Source organism: Camelus dromedarius, chromosome 23 (genome assembly GCF_036321535.1).
Source record: "Camelus dromedarius isolate mCamDro1 chromosome 23, mCamDro1.pat, whole genome shotgun sequence".
In the NCBI taxonomy this organism is placed as follows: Eukaryota; Metazoa; Chordata; class Mammalia; order Artiodactyla; family Camelidae; genus Camelus; species Camelus dromedarius.
Window position 1 is genome coordinate 2747781 of NC_087458.1, and position 23822 is coordinate 2771602.

The 23822-nt window shown below is 49.3% G+C and overlaps 2 protein-coding genes across 2 annotated transcripts; both read left to right on the forward strand.

Annotated features, from left to right (window-relative positions):
- The first annotated feature begins 749 nt into the window (after positions 1–749).
- LOC135318455 (uncharacterized) lies at positions 750–7462 on the forward strand. The gene is made up of 3 exons (XM_031436568.2): positions 750–1910; positions 3786–3876; positions 7244–7462. The coding sequence occupies exon 3, from the start codon at positions 7256–7258 to the stop codon at positions 7460–7462; it is 207 nt and encodes a 68-aa protein (XP_031292428.2). The 5' UTR covers positions 750–1910; positions 3786–3876; positions 7244–7255.
- BCL9 (BCL9 transcription coactivator) lies at positions 7434–22392 on the forward strand. Its single transcript, XM_010986322.3, has 7 exons — positions 7434–7556; positions 8525–8841; positions 10032–10221; positions 11134–11233; positions 14986–17227; positions 18451–18711; positions 20026–22392. The coding sequence occupies exons 1-7, from the start codon at positions 7504–7506 to the stop codon at positions 21141–21143; spliced, it is 4281 nt and encodes a 1426-aa protein (XP_010984624.1). The 5' UTR covers positions 7434–7503; the 3' UTR covers positions 21144–22392.
- The last annotated feature ends 1430 nt before the right edge of the window (positions 22393–23822 follow it).

Here is a 23822-nt window from a genome sequence, read left to right on the forward strand (position 1 = left end):
TGAAAAAGCACTTACGTACATTGGAATTTCTTCTATGGGCTATTTCCCCCATAGCCTTCAGAAGTGTCTGCTCCTGTGAATCAAAAGAAAATGCTTCCTGGCTTGCAAGGAGGGGAAAAAAAGTACAGAGGTTTCACAAGCATTATAATCAACTAAATATTTGATCATGGTGATTTAGTATGGTGGTTAGTGCCTTGAACTTACAATCAGGAAGCTGGTTTTCCCATTGACTTATGTGTGACTTTAAACACATCTCTCATATTTATTCTTTAGTTTTCCCATTTATGAAGTGGGAATACCACTGCCCTGACCACTCTTAACGCATTGCAGTCCTTAACAAGTTAATGCTTTATCTGCAAAGTGCTTTGGACACTTTTGGGAATGAAAGTTTACGTAGCTCAACTTTTTCCTCACTTCTTAAAAACTACTCTGTCAGGAACAGACCACATTCAGCTTTTGTTACAATTCTAGCAGCATGCTTGATCAAGGAACAAAAAGGAGTACCTTATGCAAGCGCCTTGTTCTGTTGTGTGGGCTTTGGTTTTATATGACGTTTGGAAGGTGATACCTCTTCCTTATTTAGTGGCAACGCAGTAATAGTGATGACAATTGTAGAAATGTAAGCAAAGTTCCCGAGGGAAGAGTGGGAATATTCAAACTGTGAGTGCTGACCTAGGCCAAAGCCGACCCCACATCTGGGTGACCTTGGACATGTTTCTTGACTTCCTGGTGGCGTAATTTTCTTCAACTATGAAGTAATGCTGGTGGAATGACTTACTTGTCTGTCTGCCTTGGTGACTGTGTTAGGGTCTGTGGAAATTTTATTTGCTCTAGTTCAGAACTTCTTAACCTATGTCCCATGTACCCCTTTGGAAATTTAATTCAGCATAGGATCCCTTCTGAGAGTCATGGTTTTTAGATGCGTAAAATAAAATATATAGAATTACAGATGATATGGAAACAGTTATCAAGATGATAAACAATTGTGATACAGTAATTCATGTGCTTCTTTATAACACATTAAGTAATGTGCAGGTGCAGGTCTAACAGATACTATAATTGTGAAGTGGCAATGAGTGTAAATATTATGTTGAGATATCTTCAACAGCTGTAATGTGATGTGCAGTGTCCTGTGGTTTCTTGGTGACACAGTCACAGGGTTGCTAATACTACTGTGGGCTGTTACCTATATTCACGGTTGAAGGCGGTGCTAAGTTTTACTTAATGGTTAGTGAGTATGAAGATCAAAATTTCCTCCAGCAAGTTCACAGCCGCTACCCCTCCTCTGAGTCTCCACAGGCACCTTGGGAGGTCATGCAGCCCGAGTTAGGAGCTCCTGCTCTGAACCAGCTGTTTTGAAAGCTGAATTATGGCCACTTGCATTTTAGGCTCTGTAATTTTTTTTAAGCATCTTCACCATGCTAAGAACAAGAGCACAGAGAGGATATGAAGTAAAAGTCTATTTTGCACTCTTTGACGACTGTTCTTGGTCGAGGAGCAAGTTAAAGCTGGTGATTAGAATGAGACTTCTGTGTCTGATGGACTTTACTTTTCCAAACTTCCCAGTCTTCGGCGGGATGGACTAAGGCTACAGTGCTCCAGTGTCTTGCATTTTGAGTTTTAGTGGTTCCACCTCCTTTTTTGACCTAATTAATTTTCTTACTAGTCCTTCTTCCAAATATTGTTCTGGCCACAGAGCACTGGGGAATGGGTGGTTTTCTTTGCCATTGGTGTGAATTGGGGTATGAACTTTTCCATTCTTCTCATTCCTGTAGGACTGAATGTGAGACTAGCTGGTGTCACTCCACTTTGACCTAAAAATTCCTTTCTGTTTGGGAGGCCGAGATCAATCTTGGAAAGTTCCTCTGTGTCCCAATGTAGAAGAGAGAGCAAACTGGACATCTTGGAAGGTAAAGAGCCCAGCTTCTGTTGTTCAGTCTGTGCATATTAGATTTTGTTTCTGCTTCTGCAGGGTCTCTTGTAAGTTAGAACTACGTGTGTTCATTGTTGTGGCCTTTCCCAAGCAGAGGTCAGCACGCTGAATGCGAGTCACAGCCGCGAGTGCAGTTACCTTGTGCTTTTCTGTGGGCAAGGATTTCTGCAGTAACTGATTCTCTCGGAAAGGCAGATGGGGAGAAGTTAAGCAGGTATTTATTGTGTCATCATTGGTTTGTGTGAACAGGAGGCAGGAGTAGCAATACACAAGCCCCAAGCTCGTCACAATAACGGAGCAACCAGCATCCACTGAGTTTCTTTTGGGTGTGGGGTACCGAGACGGCGCCCCTTTCCTCAGGGAGCTCCCTGACTGAACATGACAGGGGTACAGTTTTAAAAGTGTCACGAGTGTAATGCTATGGGGTCGTGGAGGACACTCCTGAGGGTAGTTTGGAATTAAGGAGAATTTAACAAAGAAGGGACACTCGTCTGAAATTTTACTTTGGGTAGCCATTGTTCTAAGTGACGACAGTTGAAGTTCATTTTTTAATGGTTAAATTTTGTCAGAACTCTTCAGTTTGATGCCTATTTATTTGCTTGCTTAAAGTTTGTTAGCTTGAAGGACGGTAGATGAGTTGTTACCGTTTGTACATGAAAACATACGTTAGTATTCTGTTTGGATCGGGGTCGTCTGTACACGCCCAAGTATAGTTTTCCTTTCTCCACGTGTGTGGGGCAGACTGGGTCTTCCTGTTGTGTCCTTTTTCTGAGAGGAAGCCTTTGAGTAGTTGGCATGCCAGAAGTTAAGAATGAGCTAGGAATGGAATCCTGAGACCTTTTAGTTCCACATTCTAAGTTTGATACTATGCCTTTTATGGTGTAGTGGTCATAGCATAAAAATGAAATCTGTTAAACATGACATAGTTGTAATAAACTTGACTTCTTAGAGCAGGAGAGTGGGGAAAGGTCATTGGAAGAGTTGAAATTGGAATTGTAGGGTGATGCTGAATTAAGTTGGACTAATTTGTGAATTTATTCACAGCTTTGTGGCAACAACTTTATAGAGTCTCCTTTTAAAGATTCCTAAATAATTTGCCCTTAGGACAGCCTGAAACTTGGTTCTTCCTTGCCATTTCAAAACTATAAACCCTGGAGGCTCAGCGGTGTAACTCTAGTTTATAAGGACTGATGTTGGAGGTGGTTCTGCCTGGTGTGTTACTCAGTGGCTTGTTGACTTCTCCAGCTCAGCTCAGTGCAGCGTTTCACACATAGTAGGCTCTCAATCAGAGGGACTCATGTGGCCCTGTCGTTAGCCCCACCTTCCCCCAGAAGTGTGTGAAAATGAATTTTCTTGCTGAATGCTGGCCATGTAGAGTTACAGCTGAGGTAGGGAGGAACTATGAATGGTATTCGCTTTGTGAATTCAAATGTGTATCTGGAATTTTGCCTCTTCCACCTTTACAGTCAGCTCCCAGTTCTCTGTTCTAATTAGGAATGAGAAGAAGCAAAAATGTGTGGGTTTTTTCCCTACTAAATGCTCCTAAACTTAAAAGGTAGAAAAATTGATTTTATTTGCCCTTAATATTTCTCCAGTCTCTGAAAATGAAATACGCAGTTGGGAAGGAGGGAAAGTCATAAGGCCTGCCTTGAAATGTCTCCGGATTGGATAATATACTCTTTACTAACTGGAAGCTGATTCTGTGTGCATGGGAGACGACAACTTCCTCGTAAACTAATGCTCTAGAATAATAGGAAACCTGTTCTTCTCTCAAGATGTTCAGTAACAAAATGATACTGTTGATTTTTTGATCCCCTTTGGAGCTCTTCTTCTTTGCTTTCTCCTCGTCCAGGTGAGGGGCACCTTTGAGAAGGGGTTCCTGGACTCGTCACACTCCTCGCCTCCAGGATGAGCACTGCAGTCTCGTGACCCTCGGGGTTTCGGTGAGTGGCCTGCGGCTGATAGCACTGAGGGCACGCCCGACTTAGCAGGGGGAAGGCTTCAACTTTTAGTCAACAAATATTTTTGAGCCAACGCCATAGTAAATGCTAGAAATGGAGGGATAAACAAATCAGTCTCGATCCCTGCCTTCGTGGAGCCTAGTGAGAGAGATGACTGTTACACAGATGATCACTTAATTACATAACGTGGGAAATGCTGTGAAGGAGAAACACAGGAGTCTGTGACGAGAGTGTAACGGAGAATTTCACGTAGATTGGCGTTCTGGCGTCCTTTCTCCCTGACGGAGAAACACTGAAGCTGAGATCGCCTTCATTCAGCAAGAACCGTCCAGCTGGAAATGGAAAGGTTAGGGGTGAGGGAGAGAGGTGTCAGGAATGACTCCCCAGTTTCTGGCATGGGCAGCTGGAGGGATGAAGGTGCCTTTTACTAAAACGTGGGAGGCTGAAGGAAAAGTCCTTTTGGGAGGGAGGCCGCATAGGGATAAAGAAGGCATCTTCGGCCTTGGTCAGTTGCAGACATCTAGTGAGATGTCAGGTTGGCAGTTGTGTATACAGGTCAGCAGAGCAGAAGCTGAGCTGGAGATGTAAATTTGGGAGTTGTTGGCTTGGAAAGAACTTACTGGATGAGAAGAGAAGAGGACCCAGGGTAGAGTGGTGAGGAAGTTGGAATTGTAGAGATTGGGTGGAGAAGGGGCCTGCAGAGGAGGCAGGTGAAGGGTTACGGGGGCAGGGGCGGTGGGAGGAAAGCTGGGCAAACGTGGTGGTGTGGAGACCAAGAGCCTCGCTTTCCTCATCTCTGAAATGGGGAGATAGTAGTCCCTGCCTGCTGGGGTTGTTGTGAACGAGCTAGTATGTGTGGAGAGTGCTTACGGCAGTGCCTGACCCATGGTTAGCAAACATTTTAAATATTATTTAAGAAGAAAAGGAACATTGTAAAAGCATATCTTCGAGTTAGGAGATTTAGTCCTATTGGGGAAAAGTCCTTTCTCCCTCTCCGGCTGTGGTTAACCGTTCTGGGAGAGGCCTTTCCCGGTTTGTAAAAGGCGAAGAGGTGTGCGCTAACCTGGAGATGCCAGGGGCTGAAAGAGTCTCATTTTATTCTTTGCAGCGTGTGAGACATGGGACAGGTTTTCTGCCCAGTTGTTATTAAGTATCAGACAGGCTAACGCTAAGGTGACAGCTCCCTTGGATTAGGGGTTAGAACACCTGGATTTTATTCCTCGTCACGGAGTGAGCCCACATGCTTGCCTTAGCCTGCTGTGCTGTCCCTCCACCCGCAAAGGAACGGTCAGGAGGTGGCTCAGCGGAAAGAGGGGGTCAGAGAGCACTGGTCAGAAACCTGGGAGAAGCCGTTCACCCCCGTGTACTCCGTTCATTCGTCTGTAAAATGCCCGCTGATGAAGGTGGGGTGAATTGTGAGCATAAGACACTGTGTGGGGAAGTACTTTTAAATCACAAGTGTTCTCTGTTCACAGTATCATTACTAGAAATAATCTTTGCTACCAGCTCATCAGAAATGCCTGGCAGGTTGAGGTGAGCTGATACTTGCAGTATGTTTAGAGTTTGTTTGGGAGGAGAGTGCAACACGGATGCCAGGTGTTTCTGCTCTGGGAGCAGCCGAGTCACCCAGGGTCCAACCACGTGCTCTGTACATTGTGCTGAGTGTTACAGAAAAACCAAGACAAGGCTCTTGTCTTCTAGGAGCATAGTCTTCATAGGGAGATAGAACATAACACGTAGGACTGTTCAGTACAGCACGTGATTGAGTGCTGGAATGTGCGATGCAGACAGAAGGTACCAGCAGTTACAGAAGGGGACCGTATAGGTGGTAACTCCTTTTCCCGAGGTGGCTGTTCTCTGATGGCTTTGTCCAGGCAAGAGTCCTTTGCTGCAGCTTCTGTTTCACCAGTGATTCTTGATGTTTACTACAAGGCTGCAAAGTGGTTTCTGATCATATTTGTTGAACTTGACAACCACAATCAATTTTATAGTCAGAGCTGGGGGAAAAAGGAAAAAAAGCTAAAGGTGGTGGGGGTAGACATATATCCTTAAGTATAATCAAGACCAGAATGTTTTTAGGGTGCTTTCTCCTGAGGTCGGCGTAGAAACGTTCCGTAAAGCTTTATTCTAGTTCTTTTTCTCGACGTCTTCATTTAAAAGGAAAAAAATGTGGTTGTGTGCGCTCAGGACTTCTGTAAATTCCTTTCATGGTCTCAGGGAATATAGCTGTGGCTTTTGCAAATTTCTAAATGAAGAGATAGACATTTGACACTTGACAGTGTGATCATACTCCGTGCCAAATCCTGGAAGGTAACAGGTCCTCCCAGTTTCAGCCCGGTCCCCGAGCCTCTCCGGGTCCATGTAAGCTGTGACACCTGAGATGCTTCTAACTCCCTTTGATTCTGTAGCCACTAATCCTGCGTCTAATACCCTCCTCCAGCGCTGCACCCCATCGGTGAGGTAGCAGGAGGCGGGGGGAGGTGAGGGGACAGTGGTTACAAAAAACCACATTGGAGCTGCCCTGGAAGGAGCGGTGACTGAAAGTGTACCTTGGTTTCCTTGAGCCAGTCTAGGCTCCCCTAAATAAAGAGCTGCTCATTTGTTCTCTGGCTGGGTTTGGGAATATTTTCTTGACCTTTATGCTTCAAATTAGCCTTGCAAATTGGCTCAGAAAATATCTTAGCCTCCAAAGGTATTCTTTTACCTTTTACCAACACCATGGATCATCCCCATGCTTACCTGTTCCCACAGTCCCTGTCATTGAGCAGTGAGAGCACAAGATACGTACTCGGCATCATTGAACAAAAAGAGTGTAGAAATCGGGGCGGAACTGTTCGCACTGGGTATTGGTTGACTTCAGAGGGACCTCCTGTAATGTCTCCCCACCCGAGGCCCTGAGAATAGAGACATGCTCTGTTGCATGGTTTGCAATCGGGGTGGGTTTGTTATATTTCAGGGCCATCGGAGGTGAAACACCAGCTAGTTTCTGTGGCTTTGGAGTACCCTGTGGTTTCAAAGCATTGTTTTGAAAAAAGAAAAAGAAAACCCAACTTTCTGAGTGTTCTGTATTTGGAAGTAGAATATATGGCTAAAGATAAAAATGTTATTCTCATCTGCTTACAAACGCCTGCTGCGTGATGCTTCGGTGGGAGGCTTGTGCGCTTGGCAGAAAGTCTTAGTCACTCTTCAGTAGCTTAAGCACCAGAGCCTTCTGGCCAGAATATGAACATCGGCCTTCCCTTCCACCCTGACGGAAGCTGAGGAATGGTCTAGCTCTGCACCGTCGAGCTGGCAGGCTTTAGCCGTGGTCCTGCTGTAAGGGTGTTGATGTCTCTGTTTTTGTTCCCAGTGTGCCCTGGAGATGCGAGATTTTCCTTTGGCAGCAGGAGGCACGCACCCAGAGGATGCTGGAGCCGCAAGGGCACAGGACCCACTTCCACAGCGGAGAAAAACAAAGAGGAAAAAGGTGCACAGGTGGCCGGCACTGAGGGACGCCCCCAGCAAGCCGCGGGCCGCCGCCACTGCCCTCAGCAGCTGTTGCTGCTGCCGCCCGAGAGGAACTCGGTGAGCCCGTCCCTGTCCGTGGCCGCAAGCTCAGGATCTCAATCAATGCATTCCAGTAACCCTAAAGTGAGGAACTCTCCGTCAGGCAACACACAGAGGTGAGGGCCAGGGCCCGGTGCGGCCGCCCCTCAGGGATGTCCCGGTGGACCGTCAGGACTCATTGGAGGAGCAGTGTGTTGAACTAGAGGGCGGAGAGACCCAAGTGGGGAAGGAAGAAGAGACAAGTGAATAGTGACAGAATAGTGTGAATACTTAGGTTAGAGTTTTCCTCTGCTGTTCTCTTGTCCATCATGGCCTGGCCGCTCCTCTCTACCACGCCCTCCTCACCAAAACACCAAGACAAGGGCTTAACGACCCCCCAGCACAATGTGCTGCACTTGGCAAATGAGGGAACTGAGGCCTGGAGTGGCGAGGAGGCCCAGGGTCCTAGAACTAAGGCCCCAGCCCTGGTCCGGGCATGCAGCTTCCCTCCCTTCCGTGGTACTGAGAGTGATGCTTCAAAAGAACCGTTTCCTCCTGCCTGGCAGGGGTTAGTGCGTCTGCTCGGGCGTGATCCTGCTTGGCGGGATTAGCGTCCTGGGGGGTTTCCCTCACCTGCCAGTCACCCGCGGGCGTCCTCGCGCTCTCCTGGACCCGCTCGTGTTTTCCAGCGGGAAGCCAGTCTCTGGCTACAGCTGTTCCTTGCTGTCAGCTGGGGTGGGGGCTGGGGGTAGTATTTTGATCTTGACGATGTCTGTTTGTTTACTCTGAGCTAGTCTTAGTGTGAGAGTCATTTCTCTATGTACATAGAAACCGTTGTCCTTTATTGACAGAAGCCCTAGAGATGGGTCCCCATGTGGCTCTCGGCTTCCTGAGATCTGGCAGGCCACTCTGCTTGGTCCTCCTCTCTGCCGAGAGCTCTGAGCTGAGGGCGGGGTGGAGGGAACAAGCAAGCGGGGGTGAGGCGGGGGAGGGGGTGCTCGCTCAGTCAGGTCCCCTCGACCTGTGGTCGGCACTGCTGCTCCCTGACTCGTGCCGACCAGCCACACCCAGTGTCTGATCTCCTGTTGTTGTTTATCTCTTTTAGTAGCCCTAAGTCAAAGCAGGAGGTGATGGTCCGTCCCCCTACAGTGATGTCCCCATCTGGAAACCCCCAGCTGGATTCCAAATTCTCCAATCAGGGTAAACCGGGGGGCTCAGCCAGCCAATCCCAGCCATCCCCCTGTGACTCCAAGAGTGGGGGCCATACCCCTAAAGCACTCCCTGGCCCAGGTGGGAGCATGGGGCTGAAGAATGGGGCTGGAAATGGTGCCAAGGGCAAGGGGAAAAGGGAGCGAAGTGTTTCCGCCGACTCCTTTGATCAGAGAGATCCTGGGACTCCAAACGATGACCCTGACCTGAAAGGTACGTCTGCACGATCGCTGAGACCCAGGGAAGCAGGTGTTCCTGGGAAGGGCTCTGGCGTGGGTGCCGGGGAGCCTCGCGGCAGCCGGGTGGGGAGAGAGGCCCCGGGGCGCGCAGTTCTCAGTTTAAGGTGGAATGATTTCTGGCCATTTTCCTACTCGCTGAGGAATAGTTTGAAACCACCTTGATGAGGAGTTCTTGCTCTCAAGGATGCGAGTGTTCTAGGGGTTTTGGTAGAATGTTCCACAGCCCAGCCCATGTTATGGAAGTTTCTGGCCTCCGTGCTCTGGGTACTTGAGTATGAAGCCAGTGGCTCCAGTTCATCTCTGCGAGGGCCCACACTGGAGCAGTTTCTCTGACAACTCCTCCTCTCCTCCATCAAATTAATGTTTGAAGACTTGGGTTTTGTGCACTCTGGCTGCCGTTTTCCCAGAGTTGTGCTAGTCCAGGTCTGTCACGGCCAGTTCCAGTGTGGCAGGAATGAGAGGCCACATGTGGTGGAGAGACAGTAGGCACCAAATGGAGTGAGCGGGCAAGAGTGTGGGACCTGTGGCTGTGGCTTTCGGCTTTTTGTCTCCCAGTATAAAATAGAAAAATTCTTAACTGTGGGCCAGAACATGAGACTAGTATTCAGGGCGTGGAAGTGTGACTCCCCAGCGCAGCTTAGAAATGGAAACCTGGGTGGTCGGCCCCTGTCTGTCCTTTCTCCTTCAGGTGTTTGGGGGAGGCCTGTTCAGAGTGCCAGCACTGTGCTGGGTGCTGGGGGTGCCATGGTCAGCAGGACAGAGCAGCTGCTGTCCTCAAGGGTTTGAGTGCACCTAGACAGCAGATCATTGAGCAGTTACAATAAAATTTGATAAATGCTGAAGTAAGGGAAGTTAAGGGGCTTTTGGTCACTAGCAGGGGCATCCAGCTGAAGAGATTGTAGAAAGGTCTCCAGGAAGGGGAGACATTTACAGTAACATCTGAGGGATGCATAACAGAAGTGAGGAGCTGGGGGGGAGGATGCCTTATAATTAGTCATTTACGAAAAAGCGTGTTTGTATTTTTATGAGTAGAAGAGGTTTCCTCTTAGCAAAGTTCTTGCTTCTTGAAATCCTCGAGGTGGGTTTGTGTTACGATGCTGTACATGCTGGCAGAAGAGAAGGAGTCTTGTTCTTCCTGTGACACGAGTCTTTTCATTCTTTTAGAATGTAATTCTGCTGACCACATAAAGCCCCAGGATTCCCAGCACACTCCGCACTCGATGACCCCGTCAAACGCTACCGCCCCTGGGTCTGCCACCCCCTCCCATGGCCAGACCGCTGCCCCCGAGCCCCTGCCTGCCCAGAAGACCCCTGCCAAAGTGGTGTACGTGTTTTCTACTGAGATGGCCAACAAGTAAGTTGACGGCCGTGTCTTGCTGTCACCACGGCTTGTGTTTGCCCACCTGAGTTTGCAGTCCCATTGAAGGTTGATCCCTTTTCTTTTGCCCACTTGTATTACCACTTAAAGGTAACACAGAGAAAGAGGTAAAATACAGCATAGAACCCCCCACTCCTCCTCCCCAGGGGCAGCCCCTGGCGCCGTTTCTTGGGCTTTCCTTCCAGAAGGTTTGGAGCTGATGCAAACACACATACGCATCCTTTTTAAACACAGCAAGGCCGACTGCACAGCGTGCATTTCCCTGCAGCTTGGTATTCGTTTTAAAAAGACACAAGTGATGCATGTCCATTTTAGAATAATTGGGAAATATAAGTAACTAAAACGAAAATCATCTCAGGAATTCATAATGATGACTACTGTGAACGTTCTGGTATATATGTTTCTGGTGGATCAATGGATTTTTATTTATGCAAAATGTGACTATATCTTAAGTAGAGTTTTCTGACTTTTTTTTCTTTTACTTAAGATTTTTAAAAATTAAGGTACAAAATGAATCTTGACAGCCTTAAATTATTATTAGGTGTTGTAAGAATTGATGTTTCCCCTTCTTGGGTTGGAATTTTGACCTCGGATTCTCTGTATGACACCTGCTGTAGTGGATTGGTGTGAGGAAGAAAATCCTGGGTTTTTTTAATGCGTCCTTTGAGATTTGTTACTAGCTATCTTTTAATTTCAAAAGTTTGGTGGTAAATGATAGACATAAATAATGAAAATCTTTTTCTCTATTTCTTCTCATTCAGCATTGCTGGTGGTTCTTTGTACTTCCTCCTCCTCCTTACAGGTTTAATCTGGGGGTGAAGTGCTCTGGAATCACAGTCAGTGAAACAGAAATGAGCCCTAGTGTGTGCATGTCTCCTGTCTTTGCAGAGCTGCAGAAGCCGTACTGAAGGGCCAGGTGGAAACTATCGTCTCTTTCCACATCCAGAACGTCTCCAGCAGCAAGACAGAGAGAAGCACAGCCCCCCTGGTACGTCATTTTGGGAATGGAACCCTGGTGTAAGGGCCCCGCAGAGGCTGCGGAGGTAGGAGGCGGTGAGCCCCGCTGGCAGGGAGGCAGTCTCTTTTTTTCCTTCTTCCAGTTTTATTGAGATGTAACTGGAAAACAGCACTGTGTAAACTTCAGGTGTATAGCATGATGATTACTTACAGGCATGGTGAAAGGATCTCATTACGATCTCATTACTAGAAATTACTATCATCTCATATAGATATAAAATTAAAGAAATAGAAAAAATATGTATTTTTTCCCTTGTAATGAGAACTTTTAGGATTTGCTTTCTTATCAGTTTTTGTGTGTAACATACAGCAGTGTTAATTATATTTATCATGCTTTACATTACGTTCCTAGTTCTTGTTTATCTGATGACTGGAAGTTTGTACAGTTTCACTACCTTCTTCCAATTCTGCCTCCCCCAACCCCCCCACTTCTGGTAACCACAGATCTGACCTCTTTTTCTGTGAGTTTGTTTGGTTATTTGTGAATTATAATTGACCTATAAAACTGTTGAGTTGCTGATAAACAGCAGTGACTCGATGTGAGCGTACATTTTAAAGATCACCGTGCTAAGTCTGTACGTCTGTCACCAGAGATACCACATAGTTGACGTATTTCCCACTCTGTCCATTTCATACCTATGGGTCATTTCTTTTGTAATGGAAAGATTGCACCTCTTTATCTCCCTCACTTATTTCTCTCTTCTTCCCCAGTCTCCTCCCTTCTGGCAGCCACCTGTTTGTTCTCTGTATCTATGACTCTTTCTGTTTAGTTATATTTGTTCATTTGCTTTATTTTTTAGATTCCACATATAAGTGAAATCATACAACATTTGTCTTGCTGATTTATTTTACTTAGCATAGTGCCCTCTAGGTCCATCCATGTTGTCAAAAATGGCAAGATTTCATTCTTTTTTATGGCTGAGTAGTATTCCATTGTATGTAGACCACATCTTCTTTATCTATTCATCTATTGATGGGCCCTTCGGTTGCTTCCATATCTTGGCTGTTACAAATAATGCTGCAATGAACATAGAGATACATGTATCTTTTCTAATTAGTGTTTTCTTCAGATAAATGCCCAGCATGGAATTGCTGGGTCATGCAGTAGTGCTAAGTTTAATTTTTTGAGGAAACTCCACACTGTTCCAAAGTGGCTGCACCTGTTTACATTCCCACCAGCAGTGCATGAGGGTTTAATAGGGAGATAGGCTTTATGGTATCAGCTACATCCTGGGCTTTGAACCCAACCATGTGGTTTTAGGCATATTACACTGCGCTGGCCTTTCCCACTAGCATGCTGACCTATTGGTGAATTACTAGGAGGGAAGAGGTAGAAAATAAAAAAGGAGATATATAGATATCTCAGCATTTCTTTCACGTAACTGGGAAAAACCTGAATTTAGACCCTATGTACAGAGCAGAATTTTAAAAAATAAACACTCTTTAGTTAGTTGAAGAACACAGAAAAAGCAACAGCTGAAGCTACAGTACTAGAGTACATGCTGATAACACCATAATTAGGGTCTCAGTGACTTTTAAAATGATTTATTTATTTCAAAGTGAGAGGACCATTGAATGCTTCTAATTGCTTGATATTTCCAAAATTATAGTAAATGTTAGACTATTTTCTCTCTGGGACTTAAGCACCTACTATGAACTACATTAGAAAAAGCATACAATGGCTGTCTTACACATGTAGTGTTCCAAATTTAACCAAAAGATATTTCTTGTGTCTTGCATTGTCAAGGCGTCACGCTGAATGTGGTGGGGCCACTAAGAGGTTCAGTGTGCAAAGTCTAAGACTGGGATGAGTCTCAAACATGCGAGAAGTTAGATGACAATAAATGACTGAAGTGACAATTTAAGGTAGAATGAGTGACATTTATCCAAGTTGTACATGAACACAGAAGTCCCTCTCTGTGACATAGCAGAATTTGGGCTTTTCTAGACTTAGAAAATAAATTTCACGTTCCTCTGCATCTCAGCTACTCAAGGGTAGAAGATAGATGTATGTATAATAATTGTAAATGTATGTATTTTAAAATTTATACTTTAAAATATTTCTTTATTCATAATTTACATTGCTCTGGAATGCACAAGGTACGTTGCAACTCAAACTGACACTTTATTGACTTAATGACAGATCTTAATACAGTTTTTACCTCCACCTTCTCTGGTACTAAAATGAAATAGGGAAGGAGTTAAGGAGGGAATTGGGACTCGTCCAGTCACCACTGCTCCAAATCTAAAATAAGAAGGGTGGTGCTAGACTTGTTCTCCCATCACAGTCACCTTACAGGAAATCAGTGCCACCCTTAACAAACAAACAAAGCCTGGCCGACAAAACCAAACTTAAAATGGGGCTGGAGAGCAAATTAAGGTGACCTCCACACTGCAGTCAAGAAGTCAGAGGCGCGGGAGACACCGCAAGGCGCAGAGCCACGCAGCTTCGGCCGGTCTTACCCACGCGAGTCTCGGTCTGCGGGGGGGTGTGTGTGGAGGGCACCTGCGAGGGAGACGTTTATGGACGTGCTCACTGAACATGAACACTCAGAGAGGCGTCTTTGTGTTTAGGCGACACAAACTGTTCGTATTCAGGGAGGCACATAATTATTCCTGTACAGATTTGCACCCTGATAAACATTCGGGAGAGTAGGTGGGGAGGTAAGTAAGAGCCTCGGGGGGCTGGAAATGCAGACTGTATCAAGTGAACAAGCAGGAGCAAGTGAACATCAGAAAGGGACCAGGCGGCCAGCAGGGGGCTGGTGGGAGATCCCAGGGATGGAGCTGGGAGGCTGGGTTGCCCCAGCACCTTCAGTGGCGCCCGGGAGTTGACCCAGGACATTATCCGTCCCTCTTCCAAGCACCACCACATCTGTTTCCCCCGCTGTGGGTGAGCATGCTTGCACCAGGACTCAGTATAGCACTGGTGGTTAGTAAGTGATGATAAGGCGGTCATCCATTCTGTACAGAGGGTGGTCTGCTGCCGCCTGCAAGGGCAGCTCGAGAGGCCCTGTGAGCTGGATGGCCTCATGCTGCTCCGCAGAGCCCGCTGCCTGCAGCCGCTCTCACTGTAGTTCACATACAAATGCTTATCACACGTGGAGTCAGTGATCACAGACTGCAGACAGAAATCGGAGGCGTCAGGCCCCCGGGAACTCGAGGAGAGGGGTGCTTTGCTAGTTACCATGCCAGAGGAGGTGCTGAGAGGGGGCGGCCTCCGGCTGGTAGAGCACGGAGCTGTAAGTGACAAGTCCTTTCTCTTTCAGTTGAAAACATGACTTTTTGATTGACAATGAGAAGTCTACATGCCCAGTTACACTTTCGGGGAATAGAAAAAGGTGTTAGGTACAGCCTGCCACCTACCAAGAAACTAATCTCTCCCTGAATCAGAGACACATAGTAGACATGTGATAGCGAACCTGTTCCTCGAAATAGATCCTCAGATGTATTCACTTTGGCAGAGTGTCTCTCCCTTGGCGAGCGTATAGTTATTGAAACCTAATCTTCAGAGAGGGAAGGAGGATGCCGTTTGACAGTAACGTGTAAGAAAAAAATCAAGATGTCTTTATGTCCGAAGTGAGGTTGTACACGAGCAGTTTCTCCAGCAAGTGTCAGCATGGATTTATGTGACTGGGACGAGTCCTGGGGAACGTATCTTGCTCTTTTAATTGCCCTTTTGTTCAATTTACCAGTGATTTTTAAAATCTCGTTTATCTTCAGAACACGCCGATATCTGCCCTTCGGAATGATCCGAAACCTCTCCCACCACAGCCTCCGGCTCCAGCGAGCCAGGACCAGAACTCCTCCCAGAACGCCAGGCTGCAGCCAACTCCACCCGTTCCGGCACCAGCACCCAAGCCTGCCGCGCCTCCACGTCCCCTGGACCAGGACAGTCCTGGGGTAGAAAACAAGCTGATTCCTTCTGTAGGCAGTCCTGCCAGCTCCACTCCACTGCCCCCCGACGGTACTGGGCCAAACTCGACACCCAACAATCGAGCAGTGACCCCTGTCTCCCAGGGGAGCAATAGCTCTTCAGCAGATCCCAAAGCCCCCCCGCCTCCACCAGTGCCCAGTGGGGAGCCCCCCACGCTGGGCGAGAATCCCGATGGGCTGTCTCAGGAGCAGCTGGAGCACCGGGAGCGCTCCTTACAAACGCTCAGAGATATCCAGCGAATGCTTTTCCCTGATGAGAAAGAATTCACGGGAGGACAGAGCGGGGGACCCCAGCAGAACACTGGGGTATTAGATGGACCTCAGAAAAAAGCAGAAGGGCCGATACAGGCCATGATGGCTCAATCCCAAAGCCTCGGTAAGGGCCCTGGGCCCCGGACAGATGTGGGAGCTCCATTTGGCCCTCAAGGACATAGAGATGTGCCCTTTTCTCCAGATGAGATGGTTCCACCTTCCCTGAACTCCCAGTCTGGGCCCATAGGACCCGACCACCTGGATCACATGACCCCCGAGCAGATCGCGTGGCTGAAACTGCAGCAGGAGTTCTACGAGGAGAAGAGGAGGAAGCAGGAGCAGGCGGTGGTGCAGCAGTGCTCCCTCCAGGACATGATGGTCCATCAGCACGGGCCCCGGGGGGTGGTCCGAGGGCCGCCCCCTCCGTACCAGATGGCCCCCGGGGAGGCCTGGGGGCCGGGGGCTGCAGAGCCCTTTGCTGATGGGATCAACGTGCCACATTCTCTGCCCCCGAGGGCCATGGCTCCCCACCCCAGCATGCCCGGGAGCCAGATGCGCCTCCCTGGATTCGCAGGAATGATAAACTCTGAAATGGAGGGGCCAAATGTCCCCAACCCGGCATCTAGACCAGGTCTTTCTGGAGTCAGTTGGCCAGACGATGTGCCAAAAATCCCAGATGGTCGAAACTTCCCGCCTGGCCAGGCCGTCTTCAGTGGTCCCGGCCGAGGGGAGCGCTTCCCAAACCCCCAGGGATTGTCTGAAGAGATGTTTCAACAGCAGCTGGCGGAGAAGCAGCTGGGTCTGCCCCCGGGCATGAGCATGGAAGGCATCCGGCCCAGCGTGGAGATGAACCGGATGATCCCAGGCTCCCAGCGACACATGGAGCCTGGGAACAACCCCATTTTCCCTCGAATACCAGTGGAGGGCCCTCTGAGTCCTTCCAGGGGCGACTTTCCGAAAGGGATGCCCCCACAGATGGGCCCCGGTCGGGAACTGGAGTTTGGGATGGTTCCTAGCGGGATGAAGGGCGATGTCAGCCTAAATGTCAGCATGGGATCCAGCTCTCAGATGTTACCTCAGAAGATGCGAGAGGCTGGGGCGGGCCCCGAGGAGATGCTGAAGCTGCGCGCAGGGGCCGCAGACATGCTGCCCGCTCAGCAGAAGATGGTGCCCCTGCCATTCGGCGAGCACCCTCAGCAAGAGTACGGCGTGGGCCCCAGGCCGTTCCTCCCCGCGTCTCAGGGTCCGGGCAGCAGCAGTGGCTTGCGGAGTCTCAGAGAACCGATCGGGCCTGACCAAAGGACTAACAGCCGGCTCACCCACATGCCACCACTACCTCTCAACCCCTCCAGTAACCCCGCGAGCCTCGGCTCAGCTCCTCCGGTCCAGCGTGGCCTGGGGCGCAAGCCCTTGGATATCTCTGTGGCAGGCAGCCAGGTGCATTCCCCAGGCATTAACCCTCTGAAATCTCCCACGATGCGCCAAGTCCAGTCACCCATGCTGGGCTCGCCCTCGGGGAACCTCAAGTCCCCCCAGACTCCATCGCAGCTGGCAGGTGTGCTGGCGGGCCCAGCTGCTGCTGCTTCCATTAAGTCCCCCCCTGTCTTGGGGTCTGCTGCTGCCTCGCCTGTTCACCTCAAGTCTCCATCACTTCCCGCCCCGTCACCTGGATGGACCTCCTCCCCAAAACCTCCCCTTCAGAGTCCCGGGATCCCTCCAAACCATAAAGCACCCCTCACCATGGCCTCCCCAGCCATGCTGGGCAGTGTAGAGTCAGGTCAGTATGCGTTCATCCTCACGGTCTCACCTTATAGCCAGAGATTGCAAAAGCCTGATTTACTTACTTCTAGAAAACGGGTGTCCCAACCTGTTACACAACCAGAGGAGGCGGCCTTTGCCAAGATGGACATGTTTGTGGCAGGGTGCGTCCTCGGTCCTTCCATGGGGTTATGCACCAGTGCCCAGTCCTGGCGGAGATGTGGGCCCTTAGTGCAGAATATGTTTTATCAGATAGGACTGGGAGGGCAAATGGGAAATACGTGCCATTTCACTGAATGATTTACACTTGCACAGTGAGCACACATTGGTGAAATAAAGTGTCCTGATGGTGGATCAATGGCTGCTTTAACTAGGCCCGCCCATTTCAAAGGGCTGCCTTGGCGTCAAGGGACTCTGAGTGTCTTCCCAAACAAAGCGGGGAGGCTGCTGAGAGACTCGAGTGGTTCTCGTAAATCTGTGTTGACCGTGGAAACAGTTACCAAAACCTTCTCCTTCGCAGACTGCTGTTCCCACAGATCGGCTACAATTTACAAGTATTTTCTTCCTGGGAGAATCGCTCACTGATGATGGTGGTTTTGTGAACGGGACCAGAGGTGGTCAGGGGAAGATGAGCACTGAGGTGTAAACACTAGGTCTGTGCCATCTCCACTTGAAGACCAGAATCAGAATAAGATGGGGGATTTAGCCTACTGAGCTGCAGTGTGTTTCTCTGCTGGGCAGCAGTTCACAAAAGCGGAGCGGTGGAGCCGCCCCCTCGCCGTTCTAGTTCAGCTGTCTTGGTGGTGGAAATTAACCACGAGCCCGTGTAGGGTGATTCGGTTAGTCCCTGGGGTCGGATGGCCAGTCTGGCTTCCTGGCATACTGATACCCAAGTCGAATTCTGAATGGTGATTGGCAAGGGAGAGAGATCCACTTATTTCCCATTCTCTTCTGTGAAGCCGTTGTCTGTGACCCATGTTTTTCCCGAGCTTGAACTAAAATTTCTGACGCATTCTTGGTGCGTTTGTCTTCCCATCTGCTGATCCATCACCTCCACCTCACACTGCAGTCTCCCTCTGCACACACACAGAGCTTGACTGGAAGATGCATGATTCATGTCCTGGGTCTATCCTGTTCATCTGCCTCATTCCTGGCCTTGCTAGTTCATAATCATAAGCCCAGTAGCTTTCAAGAGGAATCTAATTCCTTGCCCCTTTTTTGTTTTATTTTGCTTTCTTCTAGGTGGCCCCCCACCTCCTACCGCCAGCCAGTCTGCCTCTGTGAGTATCCCGGGGAGTCTGCCCTCTAGTACACCCTACACCATGCCTCCAGAGCCGACCCTTTCCCAGAACCCACTGTCTATCATGATGTCTCGAATGTCCAAGTTTGCAATGCCCAGTTCTACCCCGTTGTACCACGATGCCATCAAGACTGTGGCCAGCTCAGATGACGACTCCCCTCCAGCTCGTTCTCCCAACTTGCCATCAATGAATAATATGCCAGGTAAGAAATCAGGATGGTAGGATCTGGAGCTAGTGCTCGACAAAAGAAGAAACTTCTCGAAGTGTTTTCTTGATGGCTGTAGACCTCAATAGCTGGAAACTGACCAAGCTGAAAAAGTACAGCATCTAAGTTAGTGTCTTGACTAGAGGAAGTGAATGATAACAAGTTTTTATTAGCTTAATTTGGTATTTGTTGATAAGAAAGCAGGTTTCTTAATAGTTCTTACAGTTTTCTTATAGAAGTTCTGATGCTTCCATGTACCTGGATGCTTTTTTAGGGGAGGGGGAGGGTCTCCTGGAGCAAGACTGAAAGCAGTATCTTTTTAACATGCTGATTGGAATGTCTTTAGTCCACAAATATTTTCCTGGAAGGGCGGCCTCAAACCGCAAGCAGCCACAGGATTTCAGACAGTGGAAAGCCCCTGTTTCCTAGAGAAGCACTTTCTCTAGGACTAGAGAGAGAAGAAGGCTCCTGCCTTCCCTCCTCCTCCTGTCCTTCTTCGCTCCCGCACCTCCCGCCTCCCCAGGTCGCACTGGCAGGAAGCCGTCTGGGGTGGGGAAGGTGATCGGCGGGGAGACCAGGACTTCTCCGCCATGGGGTTCTGGTTCCAGTTCCGTCCTGATTGTCGGGGATGTCCTTTACTTACCATCACTCAGTTTAGCTCGTGGCCAGCACAGGCCCCGTCCCTTCTGTGCTCAGCAGTTAACTCCATGAAGAGACTGAGTATTTAAGTGTCCCAGAGGCCCGAGTGGAACCTGTGTGCTTTCCTTTTCCATTAAAAGTTGGCTTTCCTTCAACACGTCATACGACCTGGGGTTTGAAGTGCTCTCTCTGTGAGTCAGTGTGAAGTGATGAAGCTGAACGTCAGCTGCAAGGGGACTGCGTGCTTTGCTCGCTGTTACTTCTGATTCCTGGGCTCACAGGGCTGTTTAATCCTCTTCTTCCGCAAAGGGCCGTACTAGGTCGTCCAGGCAGATCGTTTTGCTCTATGTTAAATCTCTCCAGCAAAGAAGACTGCTCATTTGCATATCAGCGTGTAACTTTTCACACGGGAGACCCTTCCTAGCTGTCTTCCGTGCATCTCTGTGCCACACGGTTGAAGACCCAGTAGCACACTGTCTTGTGGAGCCGCTGGTCTGTGCGCTCCCGAACGCACTCTAATCTTACTGGGGCAGAGGCTGCGCAGTGTGTGGTTTCCCCAGCACAGTACCATGAGCCTTTGGTCCAGAATAGTTTTTCTGTTACTTTGATTAATTGTACGTTTCTGAGTTGCTTTTGGTTGAGTTGATTCCTCTGATATCTTTATTTTTCTAGGAATGGGCATTAACACACAGAATCCTCGAATTTCAGGTCCAAATCCCGTGGTTCCAATGCCAACCCTCAGCCCGATGGGAATGACCCAGCCACTTTCTCACTCCAATCAGATGCCCTCTCCGAATGCCATGGGACCCAACATACCTCCTCATGGGGTCCCGATGGGGCCTGGCTTGATGTCACACAACCCTGTCATGGGGCATGGGTCGCAGGATCCTCCGATGGTGCCTCAAGGACGGATGGGCTTCCCCCAGGGCTTCCCCCCAGTGCAGTCTCCTCCGCAGCAGGTTCCGTTCCCGCACAATGGCCCCAGTGGGGGACAGGGCAGCTTCCCAGGAGGCATGGGTTTCCCTGGAGAAGGGCCCCTTGGCCGCCCCAGCAACCTGCCCCAAAGTTCAGCAGATGCAGCACTTTGCAAGCCTGGAGGCCCGGGGGGTCCTGACTCCTTTGCTGTCCTGGGGAACAGCATGCCTTCAGTGTTTACAGACCCAGATCTACAGGAGGTCATCCGACCTGGAGCCACCGGAATACCTGAGTTTGATCTGTCTCGCATTATTCCATCTGAGAAGCCTAGCCAGACACTGCAATATTTCCCTCGAGGGGAAGTCCCAGGCCGTAAACAGCCCCAGGGTCCTGGACCTGGGTTTTCGCACATGCAGGGGATGATGGGTGAACAAGCCCCCAGAATGGGACTAGCGTTACCTGGCATGGGAGGTCCAGGGCCAGTGGGAACTCCGGACATCCCTCTCGGGACAGCGCCATCCATGCCAGGCCACAGCCCAATGAGACCACCAGCCTTTCTCCAGCAAGGCATGATGGGACCTCACCATCGGATGATGTCACCAGCACAATCGACAATGCCCGGCCAGCCCACCCTGATGAGCAATCCCGCTGCTGCCGTGGGCATGATTCCTGGCAAGGATCGGGGGCCTGCTGGGCTCTACACCCACCCTGGGCCTGTGGGCTCTCCAGGCATGATGATGTCCATGCAGGGCATGATGGGACCCCAACAGAACATCATGATCCCCCCACAGATGAGGCCTCGGGGCATGGCCGCCGACGTGGGCATGGGTGGATTTAGCCAAGGACCTGGCAACCCAGGAAACATGATGTTTTAAGCTGCTAAGATTGGATGTGCCGATCCTCGTCAAGATGAGATTCCAGGTCCTGAGAGCTGCTTTGCGGGGGTTCCAGGAGTACTGCTGGTCATGCAATAGGAGAGCAGAGACCCAAGGGCTGCTTTGGGGGAGGGGGGAACTCGAGAATGTATGGATTTATCTGAAAACAAATTATTCATTTAATCAACAGGTGTGTTTTTTTTAAGATTTATTTTTTAAAAATTATTTTTGTGGACTTGGGTATCCCATGATGGCACCTACTTTTGGGAATCTGTAGCCGTGCTTTGAGAAATGCCATCGGTCATGTGTTGCACCGTTCTCTGTATGTTTACGTCCTTTGGACTGGCTTCTCCCAGGATTCTTTTCTGGTTCTGTTTTTGCTTTGGGCTTTATTTTTTGTGTACTGTACTATATTGTAAAAGGGATTTTAGCAGAGACTTTAGTCTTTGGGACAAGAGGAGAACAGGAATGCTGGGCTGTTTACTTTAGGTGGAGAATCCATCTTCAGACCTTTGGACTATTTTCTTTCAACTCCAGTGTATAGAAAAACCAAACTACGACCTCAGAGCAGAGTATTAATGAAAAGCACAAAAAAAGGAACTAAGTTCAGCGAGGGGTGGGGGGAGGGGGGAAATTTTTCTTTTTAAAAATAATGACGCTTAGGACATTCGATTTTCAGTTCAAGTGTTCTTCAGCACTGTCCGCCTCTCCTGATCTCCAGACCACCTTCACGGTTTCCTCTTGTTTTCCCTCCCCCCTCCTTCCCCGTCTTCTGGGCTAAATGAGTTTCCTCCTGTGGTGCCCCCACTGGTAACCCCTTGCTTCCCTCTCTTTTTCCCTTTGGCAGCTGCAATACACGGCGTGATTTGGGGGAAATAAATCTAGCGCAGCCTCGCCTTCCCTGCCGAGTGTTGTCCCGGCTCCCGGGAGGGAAAGGCCTGTCTTTGGGATGCTCCATGGTCTTCTTTGCCCTCGTCTTTTCTTCCCCAGCCTCCCCTTCCCTGCTCACATGGTTTTCTGTTCTCCTTTTATTAGGAATTCCCAAGTGAATTTTATTAATGTGGGAGTGGAACAGATGCTAAAAGCTATCCAGGATTTTGTTTTTGTTTTTAATTTTGTGGTTCCTTCCCTTGCCTCCCCCTCCCATGCGTAAAACGTTCTGTGTAACCTCCATTAAATTTGGTACAAAACCACTCACCAGAGCTGTGGTGTCAGAAAAATAAAATATATTGTTTCTTACAAAATTGAACCGCCTTTTTTGTCCATTTGGAGCCCTGTTTGTTTGGTGTTGGGCATGTCAGTTGCCGTGCAACCCAGAAGCATAGCATCTCTGTGTTGGAGCTGGTCAGTAGGTGAAGGTGAGGGGGTGTGTGTGAAGGTGCTTCTGCAGGCGAAGCGCACTCCTGGCTGGTGAGGAAGACCCGCTCGTGGATTGATCCCGCTGCTCCTGTATCAGTCGTGAAATCCTGGCATCCCTGCTCCCCATTGCCGGACTCTACCTCTAGGAGCAATTCTTTACTAGGAATTTATGTGAGAGCCAATATAATGGTGTGAAGTAATTAAGAAGGCCAGGGGGATTTTTTTTTTAGTCATTTGAAAAGCTATGAAATGTCCCTGGATCTTGTGAAGGCAAAATATTCCAGTACCTGCAAATCATGGGTTTCCACCGTCTGTGGGTTTCTGTGGTCTGTTCTCCGCCCCGCCCCGCCCCCCCCCCCCCCCGGCCCGCGCCGTCGCTGCCTGTCCAGCATCCCTTTGCCGGCCCCGCTCAGTCTACACGGTTCCCCCACCGCACACGCCTCCAGCACGGCGGTGTGTGTCCTGCAAGGTGCGTGTCTGAGGGACCAGCTGTTTGTGTTCTGTGCAGTTAGATTTGTTCCGATGTGTGTATTTCTCTGGGTTGCAGGCGTCCAGCTGAGCGAGCGGGCGTCTGTATGTGCTTGTTCGCAGGTGAGGGCGCGGGAGCGGGGACGGCAGGTGTGGGCAGAGCCGGCTGCAGGCCGCAGCGCGCAGATCGGGCTCTGCGGGCGTCCCACGCAATGTTTTACCTCCGCGTGTTTCTCTCTCCAAGAAGTGTTTGGAGAGTCATTGTCTCTTCCTCCTTCAGTAGTCCTGCCTTTTCAAGAGCCCCAGACCACAAAAGTGAGGAGATTTGATTTGAGCCCCTGCTCCACCAGCCGCCTCCACTCCAGGTGCGTTCTCTTGCTAATTTTTGAGGGGCCCTAGGAAGTAGGTAGTAATCATCTCATTTGCAGATGAGAAAACTGAGCTCAATAGTTTAAGAATTCCTGACGCAATCAGATCTTTTCAGATGGTGCTGGGCAGTGAAAATTTTATGTTGTGGAGAAGTTAGAAGAGTAAAACAGGGATTTTGTTTCATAAATTTAGCCCGATTCCTAGGTTCTCCAGCTGTGAAGTACACAGATGAGAACAGGGCAACAGCGAAGCATGGGGATCGTGAGATGACAGCCCTCAATAACTAAGGAAGGTTGGGACCTGGCACTTGTCCACTGGTCTGGCTTCTTGGGCAGCCCCTCCCTGCTGCTTCCAATAGTGCTGTGGTCACTGGTGGTGTGTGGTCCCTTTGCTACCGTCCCAAGGAGGGAGCGAAAGGCTGGCAGGAGCCTTGTGGACCCCTGCTGGGAAAGGCTGGAGATATGGCACTTTGCATGCGCCGCC